Source organism: Schistocerca serialis, chromosome 2 (genome assembly GCF_023864345.2).
Source record: "Schistocerca serialis cubense isolate TAMUIC-IGC-003099 chromosome 2, iqSchSeri2.2, whole genome shotgun sequence".
NCBI lineage: Eukaryota > Metazoa > Arthropoda > Insecta > Orthoptera > Acrididae > Schistocerca > Schistocerca serialis.
Window position 1 is genome coordinate 603,644,178 of NC_064639.1, and position 15,516 is coordinate 603,659,693.

General features: G+C 43.3%; 1 protein-coding gene across 16 annotated transcripts in view; it reads left to right on the forward strand.

The window, feature by feature from the left end:
• Positions 1-15,516, forward strand: part of LOC126457647 (uncharacterized) — a 118,008-nt gene that overhangs the window by 41,991 nt on the left and 60,501 nt on the right. For 3 of the 16 annotated variants that reach the window (XM_050094127.1, XM_050094123.1, XM_050094139.1), the window contains 2 exons: positions 4,035-4,085; positions 13,050-13,316. In XM_050094127.1, the coding sequence (XP_049950084.1) occupies positions 4,035-4,085; positions 13,050-13,316 (318 nt within the window). Of the gene's footprint in view, positions 1-3,721; positions 3,804-4,034; positions 4,086-6,362; positions 6,630-13,049; positions 13,317-15,516 lie in introns of those variants that run through there. The other 13 variants (XM_050094130.1, XM_050094124.1, XM_050094133.1 and 10 more) reach the window with 10 other exon arrangements.

Genomic DNA, 15,516 nt, shown 5'->3' on the forward strand with positions numbered 1-15,516 from the left:
GTGCCCATATGCCATCGGTAGCTGTGCTCTGTCAAAAGTTGGCACTATCAGTCATGTAGATTACATCAGATCTGCTGTTCAAACACTTTGCTTTCACTGAGATGTTTAGTAGTCTACGGTTTATGGTCAGATAGAGTCTCATTTACTATTAACTATGCACAGATAATCAGTTAGCCACATACTACACTCAGTTGATGTCCTGTACTATGGTGGCAATTTTTCGAGTGCAGTAACCTACCACTGAATTGAATCAAAAGTTCACGTGTAGCTAAAAATATATATAATTAACAGAGTTACTCAATATTGTTCTCAAATCACTGCCCATGAACTCTAACAGTAACGTAATTGTGAAAACGATGCACACAGTAAGTAACTATTGGAGATAACACTGTTCATATTCTATTCCTATTATCATAGTGAGCATTATTGAATTGTAGCACCATTTTAGCACAGTCCGTAATACTAATTACATATTCACTGTCCAATCACCCATTTAAAACAGACACTGAATAAATTCTCGGACAGGGAATTTAGATAAAAAAAATACATTTATCACTGATGCTAATGCGTCTGCGGTACATTCCCTTGTTTTTGGTTGACATAGATCTTGTACTTTCCACAACATTCCACAGACTGTCTGAAATGCTTCTGAGGAACCCGTTTCATAAGATTTTAATAATCAAACTGCAGTTTTCTGTTGTTGTTTGCTGTATTCTCATGACTTACAGTTAAAAATTTGTGCTTCTGAGCAAATGAATAGTAAGGAAAGTTCTTCTAAATGCGGACTTTCAGATACAGCAGCAACCTGTATTCAATTATACAGTCTTATTTGCCAAAATATGGTGTTCCATTTCAATTACAGTGTCTTAGTTAAGAACGTTAATTACTCCAGAACGGAATGAATGCAAAAGTGGCCAACATATACTCGACATCAGTTACATACCGGTACTTCACTTGTATACACCACTAACACCAAGAAGGAGTTGTGCGACATAAACGAAAGTCGGTAGGCGTGTATCTACATCTGGAAGATGATGTCTGTACGCGATTGCTGGCAGCAGCGGTTGTGAGAAATGTACGGTCGCAATGCCGGGCCCCAAACGGCCAAGTGGTACCACCGAGAGGGAAGACCACAGTGTTCCGCGTATGGCTCTAGAGGCGTGGCGTACTGCATCTACAGCAGCAATTTGAGCAGCAGTTGGTACCACAGGGCCATAACAAACTGTTACAAATCGGTTACTTCAAGGACAGCTCCGAGCCAACTGCCCTGTAGCGTGCATTTCACAGACCTCAAACTATCAGCATCTGCAACTTTGTTGGTGTCAAGTGCGAGCTCATTGGAGGACAGGGTGGAGATCTGTTGAGTTTTCTGGTGAAAGCCGGTTCTGCCTCGATGCCAGTAATGGTCGTGTGTTGATTAGGAGGTCGGTGGAAGGCCTGGAAAAAAAAGGCTCTGAGCACTATGGGACTTAACTTCTGAGGTCATCAGTTCCCTAGGACTTAGAACTACTGAAACCTAACTAACCTAAGGACATCACACACATTCATGCCCGAGGCAGGATTCGAACCTGCGACTGTAGCGGTCCCGCGGTTCCAGACTGTAGAGCCTAGAACCGCTCGGCAACTCCGGCCGGCGGGCCTGCAACCAACCTGTCTGTGTGCTAGACGTACTGTAACCTACAACTGGAGTTATGGTCTGGGGTGCATTTCGTGTGAGAGCAGGAACACAGTCGTGGTTATCCCACCCGCCCTGACTGGAAATTTGTATGTCAGTCTGGTGATTCGACCTGTTGTGCCGCCATTAATGAACAGCAAACAAGGGCGTGTTTTCCAACAGGATAATGCTCGCCCACATACAGCTGTTGCAGCCCAAGATGCTCTACAGAGTGTCGATATGTTGCCTTGGCCTGCCCGATCACGAGATCTGCCTCCAATCGAGCCCATATCTGACATCATTGGACGACAACTCCAGTGTCATCCACAACCAGCGTTAACCGTCCCTGCTTTGACCGACCAACTGTACGACACAATGTATGCACGTCTGTCTACTTGCACTCAACATTCTGGTGGTTACACGAATTATTGATGTACCAGCATTTCACATTTGCTATGAACGGCTTATCTCGCGCCTACATTAACCTGTGATGTTGCGATGTTAACCACTTAAATATGTTACCTAGACAAATGTATTCCCGAAATTTCATTACTCAACATTGATTATTTTTTGATGTTGCGGTTTTTTCCCGTCAGTGTATGTTCACGTAGGAACAATTATACAAAATCTAAGGCTACTGGTGTTGGTAATTAGCACAATTTTCAGGCAAACTAATTATACCAACTGATTCTAATTAACCAATTAAATGTGATGGATAATAAAGGTAACTTGGATAAGCCCTGAATTAATAGTCAAAATTTGTGGTACTGTGCATATGCCGTATAAGTGGTGACAATAACGTATCAGCTGTGTGGAATCAACCAGCTTTGTTACAAGTCCGGCACGTTCAACAAGAGGGCATCGCATCATACATGCTGAATATTTCTGACATGTTCTGTAGAATTCGGTCGTGCCCGGGGGTGGTCAAGAATTGCTGGCTGCAGTGGCCGAGCGATTCCAAGCGCTTCAGTCTAGAAACGCGCGACCGCCACGGTCGCAGGTTCGCATCCTGCCTCGGGCATGGGTGTGTGTGAAATCCTTAGGTTAGTTAGGTTTAAGTAGCTCTAAGTTCTAGGGGACTGATGACCTCAGATGTTAAGTCCCATAGTGCTCAGAGCCATTTGAACCATTTTGGTCAACAATTTCGAGTCGTGTAGAGCCAAAAATTGTTTCAGTCACCTGTCAGACAGCTTCTGTCGTGTACCAACTCTCCACACGGATTAAAAAATGGTGTTTTAAAGTGTAATCACCGTTAGTGCTGTTCTATATCGCAATTACGGTAGTGCTACCTATTGTTGTGGGTACGTTTTCTCAGTCTATCACCTCTCAAAACGAAGTGTGGGTAAAACGTAAACGTGTTACGCTTACAATACAACAAAAGCTTGAGATCATTAAACGGACTGAGAAAGGTGAGAATAGAAATAAGATTATGGAAGAATATAGTAAGATTATGGAAGAATGTGAAGTTTTTTTCTTTTAAAGTCTATGATATTAAACTAAATAAAAGTGCACTTCAAAAGTTTGCCTCACTTTCAATTGCAGTAAAAGACACTGAATATTGAAAAACTAAAAAATCCCAAACTAGATCAGTTGGATGAAATTTTGTACTTGTACTTCTGTGCCGAAAATGCCTTAAGGAAAACTAGTAACTAGGCCTATGATTAAGGAAAAAGGTAAACACTTTCGTGATGAGTTGGGATTACGTGTGTTTCCTTACGGTTGGCTGCACCGATTCAAAACTCGTCATGGAATTCGGAAGCTTGACGTAGGTGGGGAGTTACGATCGGCAGATCAAAATGCAGCTGAAGAATACAGTGAAACTTTTCTCGGTTTGGCTAAACATCATAACTTAACTGCTAATCAAATCTACACTGCCGATGAAACGCGACTGCCTTGACGTTGTTTACCTAATTAAACTTTGATAGGTAAAGATGTAGTAAAGGTAGCGATGGTATGAATGTCCCCCATAGGTAATCTGGGTTTCCCAAGTACGTAATAAACAACAAGGCGCATTCTGTTGGTGAATGCATCCGGTGCTACTACTAGTTCGTAGTTTCTCCTGTAGAGCGCCGAGTCAGTACTCAGTAGCTAGTTTTACCAGCCTGCAGCGAGGTCATTTTCTTTTCACCGCTGTCAAAAACTTTGTGAGGTAGGCATTTGTAGCATTATTACTGTAATTATGCCTGTGAAAGTGATCTTTATGATATTTTTGTTCTATTGCACATGTATCAAAGATTATGTTGTAGTATTAATGTTGTAATTTATGGTTAAGGTTAAACGAGGATAAGTTTTTTTCATACAATTGGTACTATCAGCCCCCAAAACAAAAGGGGTCCAAATTATAATCACTACAGAGCTTCTGTTCAATTTTATGTTGCAGATGCCCCGTAGGAGGAAACGAAAAAGAAAAGCTTGCGATAAACAAGACATGGTAAGAGTTTTACGGGCGCTATCAGAGAAAACAATGGGCCTAACAAAGGCAGCAAAATCGTCTTCTGTACCTAGACCTATTGAAGAAACATTTAGCCGAAAAATCGGGAGGAAGCCAATTTTGTCTGCTAATACGGAAGACGAACTTGTTAAATATTTAATTGAAATGGAATCTAAATTATATGGCCTTGCAAGAGACGACGTGCAGAGTTTATATTTCCATTTATACAAGAAAAATGGAATCTGACGTTCTTTCAGGAGTGAAGTTGCAGGATGTACATGGTTCAACCAATTCATGAACCACCACAAAAGTGTTCTGTCTGTTCTAAAACCTTCAGCAACTTCACTTTCTCATGCTAATGGTTCACTAAGGAAGCTGTAAACAAATTTTTCAACATTCTGGAGCCTGAGCCTGAGCATCGTACAAAGCAAGGTTCTTCGAGTGATTGGTCTTAGAGGCAAACGGCAGATTAGAGCTTTAAATGCTGCTGAGAGAGTGACTCTCATTATTATTTTGTGTTGTTTGAATGCTGTAGGAACACTTATACCACCACTGATGATTTTCCAAAGCATAAACGTTGTAGAGATTTTAATGGAAGATGTCTTACCCGGTGTCATTGGAATATGCCATCTTTCTGATTTTATTCAAGGAAATCTAATTACAGGCTGGTTTAGAGACGTAATTAAGAAGACTAAGCTCACAGCAGAAGATCCTATCCTCCTAATTCTTGGTGTGCGTAACACACATCCAAAAAATATTGAGATGGTTGTTATTGCTCGGAATAATCACATTACCGTCATAAGCCTCCCCCCCAATACAACCCATAAAATGCAACCCTTGGACAAGACATCTATTGGCTCAATGAAATACTAGTACAGTGAAAATATTCGACAATGGATGTGCAATAATGGCAGAAACCTCGGACCATATGGCACTTCGGAACTATTTGACAAGGCTTACCTAATGTGTCAGACTGATAAAATTGCTGCCAATAATTCACAGTGTCAGGAATTTACTCTTAAACTGTCTGGTTTTTGGTGAAGCCAGTTTTTCTTCCTCTGGAGGCAACACGTCATAGTTAGATCTCTGAAGTCTCCAAGAACACTGGAATGCTTTCTCTGAAGGATAAATTGCTATTGAGTCTTCTGAAGAGGTGAAATCTAAACATTCTGTTGGGACCTCAAATAATTCCAACCACAATATTTTGCCATGTTCTTGGGATATAGAAGAAGCTGGTCCCTCCAGACTTCGCACATCAGTGAAACCTAAAGTAGCTCTTTCACCAGGAGACATTTGGCCCATTTCAAACCCCAAACAAAAAGACATACAAAGGCCCTAAGTTTATAAAAGTTGCTTTAATATCATCATCCCCATGTAAAGTGGTGCTATTTAATGCAGAACAGAGGAGAGCAGAGAAAGAATGTAAAAGGAAATTCAAAGAATTTGTGAAAGTGTCATGAAAGAATCTAGGAAGGACCTTGTAAGAGAAAGGAAGTCACCATGCCAAATGGAGAACAAGAAATCAACAGTAATAATAATAATAATAATAATAATAATAATAATAATAATAGATTCCCAAGAAGTTTACAAGAGAAAATTGCTTCTATCACTCAGAGATTTTGATGGCGAGTCATGTTATTCAGACTTAGATTCGGGTGAGTCCAATCCTGAAGCTGCATTTGATGTTAGCAAGCCTATCAGTGATGACACTGCTTGCCTCCGTGTGATGTGATGTATACAGAAGATGGTGTTGGTGAACTGTGGGTGTAGCGTATGCTCTCTGAAATGTCAGCTCATAGTGAGTGTGCCGGTTGTAAGACTTAATTTATGTATGTGATTTGTGTAAATAGATGAAGTGTTTTTCAAAGTATTGAAGCTGTAAGGATCTTGGTAAACACGATTTTTTAAATAAATCTAGGTATGGGGATGATCTCGAAGTAGAATTGTACATTGTACACTCTTATAATTATATTTGATTTAATAAAACTGTCTTTCTTGCAAATTCTGGTTTAATATTTTGAATTTATACCATGTGGCTCAAATTACCAGCAAAATATTTTTCCCAGATTGTGCAGGGCTCCATAAAACAAATTGTATTTTTTTACCCCAACCAACATTCCTCAAAAATTGTTGTATAAATAAGTCAAAGACATGACACAGTATGTGCACAGCAGCTCTTACATAGATAGGAAAGAAATTGTGGCAATATGTATGAAAAATCAAAATTATACCACCTCTTCCTCTACGTGTGGCTGATTATAGTCCACTTGGTACCAGCAGGTAATGCCGGCGGCACCAGTGGACTTGTTGCCAGACGAGATGCTGCTAGAGATCCTATCACGGCTGTCGGTGGACGAGTTACTGGGTGCTGCCTCTCGCGTCTGCTCCCGCTGGGAGCGGCTGTGCCTGGAGGTAGCCGTGTGGCGTCGCTCTAGTGGTGGTCTCTGCTACCACGGCACCTCTGACTGGCCGTCCCCTGCAAAGGCGCCCAGGCCCACCATCTGCATACATGCCCGCGATGATGTCGGCCGTGTTCTTGGGGAGGTATTGGTTACCATTATGATTTGTTATTGTAAATGTGTTAAGTGCATACACATCCGCAGAAATTTTATCTGAGATGGGGGCAAGATTCTAAAATTGCCAGTTCTTGCTCAGTTGATTTAATGAGGGGGGACAAAAGTTTATTTTACGGACATCCACAGCTTAAAGACTTCATGTTGAGTAAAAAGCTCCTCTGCAGGTGTATTGTTACTTTATTTAAAAAGTGCAACCAGTTTCGTAACATTAGTTACATCATTAAGTGGAGTTATGAATAGAAAGAGCCATGAAAGAATTCCAGGAAGTGACAACCTTGGTTAGAAAGAATGTTAGATCATTGCCATAATTGGCTGAATGCAATTAATCTGTCATTTGGTGATGACCAATACTCACAATTACAACATGATACTGGAGTAAAATTAATATTAAACTTTTTCCCCCAATGTCTAGAATTTCACTCCATTCCAAACATTGCGTCACAGCCCACAATAGACTGGTGTAGAAGGGGAGCTAATAGCCAGAACCTCAAAAGGAATATAAAAAACGGTTAGGTATGGTGTGAGGGAGGAAACAATTGGGAACAGAAGAAAGGAAAACCAGAGAAAACCATATGACGTTCTACTGGTTACAGTGAGTGGAGTACAGGGCAGCACCATAGCTGGCCGCAGACTAATATGGAAATGTGTGAAGGGCCCCTAGGCATGTGGCACAGTTTTAGAAGAGCTAAGGTGGACTCTCGAATGTGAGAAAGATTCTAGGATTTGGGTCACCACAAGATTACAAATTCAAATACTACAATAAAACATATAAACTGGGCACTATTAAAGGCATAAATGGCTTAGTGTGGGAAACTATTAAAAATGTCAAAACTCTTTGAAAAACTTTGAGGGGAGGGACTCATGAAATATCAGACCATAAAGAGACCCAAGAGGGCGTAATATGGTTCAAATGGCTCTAAGCACTGTGGGACTTAACATCTGAGGTCATCAGTCCCCTAGACTTAGAACTACTTAAACCTAAGTAACCTAAGGATATCACACACATCCATACCCGAGGCAGGATTCGAACCTGCGACTGTAGCAGTTGCGTGGAAGGGCATAATACATTAAGTAAATGTACTACTAAAATCTCCTCATATCATAGTATCCCGTGCTATGGTAGTATTTCATGTCGCATGGGCAAACAGCTTTTAACATGTAAGATTGTCCCATTATATTTCATTCCCAGGAATAATGGGGAGAGATTCAGACGTAGGGAAAAGAACGAATCTAGGGTGATCCTTTCAAGTCTCCAGGGGTTTACTGAATTGTATGTAATGACTGGCTGAATGAATATATCATCCAGGTGGGTATATTTAGAGAACATTCGTCTGGCTTGGGTTCTAACTCAGCTTTGGGGTCTCTTTTTTCTCAGACAGGTAACTCTGTTATGAGACATTTTGTCCAACCTCTCGATGTTGCATAGGGAATGTAAGGGCGGTGTGCTTAATGGTCTAGAAGAGATAGAGATTTACCATGCCTAAAAACAATTTTACTCTCATCACCAAACTTGAATTGAAACATAAAACGACTCTAGTTAATTTTGATCATATCAATGAATAACCCAGCTCATTTACCTGTCTGTGCATTCCACATTGCCTCATTCTTTATCCCTCCCTCCCTCCCCCCCCCCCTCCCCTGTTTTTCATCATTGCATCACTGGTTTTTTTTATGATTTGATATTTTATGGGTCCTTCTCCCCTTAGTTTTAACATTTTTAATAGTTTCCCACACTATGCCATTTATGCCCTCTAATAGTATACAGTTTATATGTTCTTTTGTGTCTGACTTTGTAACCTTCTGTTAACCCAATTCATAGTACTTTTTTTACACTCGAGAGTCTGCCATAGCTCTTCTGGACATGCAACACCTGTCTAGTGGCCCAGTGTATATTTCCGTCCCCCCTGCGGGTTCGGGGGTTAGAATAGGCCCGCGGTATTCCTGCCTGTCGTAAGAGGCGACTAAAAGGAGTCTCAAACGTTTCGGCCTTATGTGATGGTCCCCTCTCGGGTTTGACCTCCATCTATCCAAATTATTCCGAAGAGCGAGCCAATTGGGGAAGGGCACCTTACATGGTGCACTGTATCCTTCGTGCAATTAGACCTATTGCCGTCTTTCTCGTCGTTGCGATGGTGTCCCGCTCGTTTTCGATCTCATGGGCGATTACCACGCTGCACTCTGCTGTGTTTCTTTTAACTGTGACGACGACCTTGGCCATTTTTGCACCTAAGATCCAGCACGGTAGCCAGTCCGTTGTGGTGGGGTCGCCATGTACCCTCTTGGTTGTAGCCCCCTGACAACACAGGGATCGCTCTACTGATGCCTGCGCCGTTCACTCCCCACGTATGCCAAGGAGTAGATGCCCATCTCCCTGGGGCATCGGGACTCCCGGCAATGGCCATCCTGCCAGGTGGCCTTTGCTGTGGCTGGGTGGCGCCCGTGGGGAGGGCCCTTGGTCGGAGTAGGTGGCATCAGGGCGGATGACCCGCAATGAAGCGTGGTACATCATCTCTTGCTGGCGGCCAGCCGTCAGCAGTCTCTAAGCGTTCCAAGGCTCAATTCAAGGCTAATGTGTATGACCCCAAATCGTTCCCCTCCCTGGCCACACCATGGGAGGAACGAAGGGCTATGAATGAGAGCGAACGATACTCGCCCCGGTATCTCGTCTGTACCAGAGCTGACGGGGAATCTTTTATGTCCGTGAAGCCTCAGTTCTTTGTAGAGCATTTAGAGGACAAGTTTGGGGAGGTGGAGGGCTTGTCTAAAATGCGCTCTGGGTCAGTACTGATACAAACGGCATCCTCCGCCCAGTCCCGCAGGTTACTTGCTTGTGACAAGTTGGGGGATGTTAACGTTTCTATTACGCCACATAAGAGTTTAAATATGGTCCAGGGTGTTATTTTCCATAGGGATCTCCTTTTGCAGTCTGATGACGAGCTGCGCGCCAACTTAGAACGTAGAGGTGTTCATTTCGTCCGGCGCGTTCATCGGGGTCCGAGGGACAATCAGGTTGCTACCGGTGCCTTCATCTTGGCCTTCGAGGGTGATACGTTACCGGAAAAGGTCAAGGTGATGGTCTACCGATGTGACGTCAAGCCCTATATCCCTCCCCCGATGCGGTGCTTCAAGTGCTGGAAGTTCGGCCATATGTCTTCCCGCTGCACTTCCAGCCTCACATGTCGAGATTGCGGACGCCCGTCTCATCCCGATACTCCATGTGCCCCGCCTCCCATCTGCGTCAACTGCGGGGAGCACCATTCACCTTGCTCGCCTGACTGCACAGTCTTTCAGAAAGAGCGCAAAATCATGGAATATAAGACCCTGGACCGGCTGACCTATACTGAGGCCAAACGGAAATATGACAGACTCCATCCTGTGAGAATGACATCTTCGTATGCAGCTGCTACAACAACTGTGCTAGCTCCATCAGTTGCGAGACTTCCAGCCAGCTCGATAAGCAGTACGACTCCTTCTGCCCCCTTGCCCGTGGGGGGCTCTCCCCAACCGGTTGCTCCTGCACCACCTACCTCAGGCGCAACCTCCTCCCACCCGTCGGGGACGTCCGTCCCCGCTTCTCAGCCGGAGAAGCGCCTAACTTCTTCGGCTACTCTCGCCCGTAAGAGTTCCCTTGGGACGCTCCCTTCCCAGGGTTCCCCCAGCGGGAAGGATGACGGCCACCAGTGGCATAAGTCCTCACCAGCAGCCGGGCGTAGGGCTTCACGATCCTCCTCTGTCCCGGAGACTGAATCGGTGAAGCCTTCCCAGCCGGTGAAACCCAAGGTTCAGCGAGAGAAGTCCAAGAGAAAGACCTCTAAGGCTAAAGAACTTGCGGTGGCACCAACCCCACCGCACCTTTCGCGCTCTGCGTCTGAGGATGAAGTCGAGATTCTAGCGTCCGCTGAGGACCTTGATCTCGCTGGTCCCTCAGACGCCATGGATGCCTCTCGTCCGGGTACTGAATCGGTGGCAGTGAGTGAACAAGCGGCGTAAATTGCCTTCCCAGTCCTTTCACGCCTTTCTCAGCCATGGACAATACCATCCTCCAGTGGAACTGCGGCGGTTTTTTCCACCATTTAGCTGAGCTCCGCCAACTTCTCAGCCTTCGCCCTTTCTTCTGCATTGCTCTCCAGGAAACTTGGTTTCCGGCGATGCGAACCCCCGCCCTCCGTGGCTATCGGGGTTATTACAAGAACCGAGCAGCTTATGAAAGGGTGTCTGGTGGCGTCTGCATTTATGTCCTTCACACTCTGCACAGCGAGTCTGTCCCTCTCCAGACGCCTTTAGAGGCTGTCGCTGTACGCGTGTGGACGCCACAGGCTGTTACCGTCTGCAGTCTTTACATTCCACCGGATGGTGATGTCTCGCAGCATGTCCTGGCTGCCCTGGTCGCCCAATTGCCGCCACCTTTCTTGCTATTGGGCGACTTCAACGCCCATAACCCTCTGTGGGGTTATAACTTTCTCATGCTAATGGTTCACTAAGGAAGCTGTAAACAAATTTTTCAACATTCTGGAGCCTGAGCCTGAGCATCGTACAAAGCAAGGTTCTTCGAGTGATTGGTCTTAGAGGCAAACGGCAGATTAGAGCTTTAAATGCTGCTGAGAGAGTGACTCTCATTATTATTTTGTGTTGTTTGAATGCTGTAGGAACACTTATACCACCACTGATGATTTTCCAAAGCATAAACGTTGTAGAGATTTTAATGGAAGATGTCTTACCCGGTGTCATTGGAATATGCCATCTTTCTGATTTTATTCAAGGAAATCTAATTACAGGCTGGTTTAGAGACGTAATTAAGAAGACTAAGCTCACAGCAGAAGATCCTATCCTCCTAATTCTTGGTGTGCGTAACACACATCCAAAAAATATTGAGATGGTTGTTATTGCTCGGAATAATCACATTACCGTCATAAGCCTCCCCCCCAATACAACCCATAAAATGCAACCCTTGGACAAGACATCTATTGGCTCAATGAAATACTAGTACAGTGAAAATATTCGACAATGGATGTGCAATAATGGCAGAAACCTCGGACCATATGGCACTTCGGAACTATTTGACAAGGCTTACCTAATGTGTCAGACTGATAAAATTGCTGCCAATAATTCACAGTGTCAGGAATTTACTCTTAAACTGTCTGGTTTTTGGTGAAGCCAGTTTTTCTTCCTCTGGAGGCAACACGTCATAGTTAGATCTCTGAAGTCTCCAAGAACACTGGAATGCTTTCTCTGAAGGATAAATTGCTATTGAGTCTTCTGAAGAGGTGAAATCTAAACATTCTGTTGGGACCTCAAATAATTCCAACCACAATATTTTGCCATGTTCTTGGGATATAGAAGAAGCTGGTCCCTCCAGACTTCGCACATCAGTGAAACCTAAAGTAGCTCTTTCACCAGGAGACATTTGGCCCATTTCAAACCCCAAACAAAAAGACATACAAAGGCCCTAAGTTTATAAAAGTTGCTTTAATATCATCATCCCCATGTAAAGTGGTGCTATTTAATGCAGAACAGAGGAGAGCAGAGAAAGAATGTAAAAGGAAATTCAAAGAATTTGTGAAAGTGTCATGAAAGAATCTAGGAAGGACCTTGTAAGAGAAAGGAAGTCACCATGCCAAATGGAGAACAAGAAATCAACAGTAATAATAATAATAATAATAATAATAATAATAATAATAATAGATTCCCAAGAAGTTTACAAGAGAAAATTGCTTCTATCACTCAGAGATTTTGATGGCGAGTCATGTTATTCAGACTTAGATTCGGGTGAGTCCAATCCTGAAGCTGCATTTGATGTTAGCAAGCCTATCAGTGATGACACTGCTTGCCTCCGTGTGATGTGATGTATACAGAAGATGGTGTTGGTGAACTGTGGGTGTAGCGTATGCTCTCTGAAATGTCAGCTCATAGTGAGTGTGCCGGTTGTAAGACTTAATTTATGTATGTGATTTGTGTAAATAGATGAAGTGTTTTTCAAAGTATTGAAGCTGTAAGGATCTTGGTAAACACGATTTTTTAAATAAATCTAGGTATGGGGATGATCTCGAAGTAGAATTGTACATTGTACACTCTTATAATTATATTTGATTTAATAAAACTGTCTTTCTTGCAAATTCTGGTTTAATATTTTGAATTTATACCATGTGGCTCAAATTACCAGCAAAATATTTTTCCCAGATTGTGCAGGGCTCCATAAAACAAATTGTATTTTTTTACCCCAACCAACATTCCTCAAAAATTGTTGTATAAATAAGTCAAAGACATGACACAGTATGTGCACAGCAGCTCTTACATAGATAGGAAAGAAATTGTGGCAATATGTATGAAAAATCAAAATTATACCACCTCTTCCTCTACGTGTGGCTGATTATAGTCCACTTGGTACCAGCAGGTAATGCCGGCGGCACCAGTGGACTTGTTGCCAGACGAGATGCTGCTAGAGATCCTATCACGGCTGTCGGTGGACGAGTTACTGGGTGCTGCCTCTCGCGTCTGCTCCCGCTGGGAGCGGCTGTGCCTGGAGGTAGCCGTGTGGCGTCGCTCTAGTGGTGGTCTCTGCTACCACGGCACCTCTGACTGGCCGTCCCCTGCAAAGGCGCCCAGGCCCACCATCTGCATACATGCCCGCGATGATGTCGGCCGTGTTCTTGGGGAGGTATTGGTTACCATTATGATTTGTTATTGTAAATGTGTTAAGTGCATACACATCCGCAGAAATTTTATCTGAGATGGGGGCAAGATTCTAAAATTGCCAGTTCTTGCTCAGTTGATTTAATGAGGGGGGACAAAAGTTTATTTTACGGACATCCACAGCTTAAAGACTTCATGTTGAGTAAAAAGCTCCTCTGCAGGTGTATTGTTACTTTATTTAAAAAGTGCAACCAGTTTCGTAACATTAGTTACATCATTAAGTGGAGTTATGAATAGAAAGAGCCATGAAAGAATTCCAGGAAGTGACAACCTTGGTTAGAAAGAATGTTAGATCATTGCCATAATTGGCTGAATGCAATTAATCTGTCATTTGGTGATGACCAATACTCACAATTACAACATGATACTGGAGTAAAATTAATATTAAACTTTTTCCCCCAATGTCTAGAATTTCACTCCATTCCAAACATTGCGTCACAGCCCACAATAGACTGGTGTAGAAGGGGAGCTAATAGCCAGAACCTCAAAAGGAATATAAAAAACGGTTAGGTATGGTGTGAGGGAGGAAACAATTGGGAACAGAAGAAAGGAAAACCAGAGAAAACCATATGACGTTCTACTGGTTACAGTGAGTGGAGTACAGGGCAGCACCATAGCTGGCCGCAGACTAATATGGAAATGTGTGAAGGGCCCCTAGGCATGTGGCACAGTTTTAGAAGAGCTAAGGTGGACTCTCGAATGTGAGAAAGATTCTAGGATTTGGGTCACCACAAGATTACAAATTCAAATACTACAATAAAACATATAAACTGGGCACTATTAAAGGCATAAATGGCTTAGTGTGGGAAACTATTAAAAATGTCAAAACTCTTTGAAAAACTTTGAGGGGAGGGACTCATGAAATATCAGACCATAAAGAGACCCAAGAGGGCGTAATATGGTTCAAATGGCTCTAAGCACTGTGGGACTTAACATCTGAGGTCATCAGTCCCCTAGACTTAGAACTACTTAAACCTAAGTAACCTAAGGATATCACACACATCCATACCCGAGGCAGGATTCGAACCTGCGACTGTAGCAGTTGCGTGGAAGGGCATAATACATTAAGTAAATGTACTACTAAAATCTCCTCATATCATAGTATCCCGTGCTATGGTAGTATTTCATGTCGCATGGGCAAACAGCTTTTAACATGTAAGATTGTCCCATTATATTTCATTCCCAGGAATAATGGGGAGAGATTCAGACGTAGGGAAAAGAACGAATCTAGGGTGATCCTTTCAAGTCTCCAGGGGTTTACTGAATTGTATGTAATGACTGGCTGAATGAATATATCATCCAGGTGGGTATATTTAGAGAACATTCGTCTGGCTTGGGTTCTAACTCAGCTTTGGGGTCTCTTTTTTCTCAGACAGGTAACTCTGTTATGAGACATTTTGTCCAACCTCTCGATGTTGCATAGGGAATGTAAGGGCGGTGTGCTTAATGGTCTAGAAGAGATAGAGATTTACCATGCCTAAAAACAATTTTACTCTCATCACCAAACTTGAATTGAAACATAAAACGACTCTAGTTAATTTTGATCATATCAATGAATAACCCAGCTCATTTACCTGTCTGTGCATTCCACATTGCCTCATTCTTTATCCCTCCCTCCCTCCCCCCCCCCCTCCCCTGTTTTTCATCATTGCATCACTGGTTTTTTTTATGATTTGATATTTTATGGGTCCTTCTCCCCTTAGTTTTAACATTTTTAATAGTTTCCCACACTATGCCATTTATGCCCTCTAATAGTATACAGTTTATATGTTCTTTTGTGTCTGACTTTGTAACCTTCTGTTAACCCAATTCATAGTACTTTTTTTACACTCGAGAGTCTGCCATAGCTCTTCTGGACATGCAACACCTGTCTAGTGGCCCAGTGTATATTTCCGTCCCCCCTGCGGGTTCGGGGGTTAGAATAGGCCCGCGGTATTCCTGCCTGTCGTAAGAGGCGACTAAAAGGAGTCTCAAACGTTTCGGCCTTATGTGATGGTCCCCTCTCGGGTTTGACCTCCATCTATCCAAATTATTCCGAAGAGCGAGCCAATTGGGGAAGGGCACCTTACATGGTGCACTGTATCCTTCGTGCAATTAGACCTATTGCCGTCTTTCTCGTCGTTGCGATGGTGTCCCGCTCGTTTTCGATCTCATGGGCGATTACC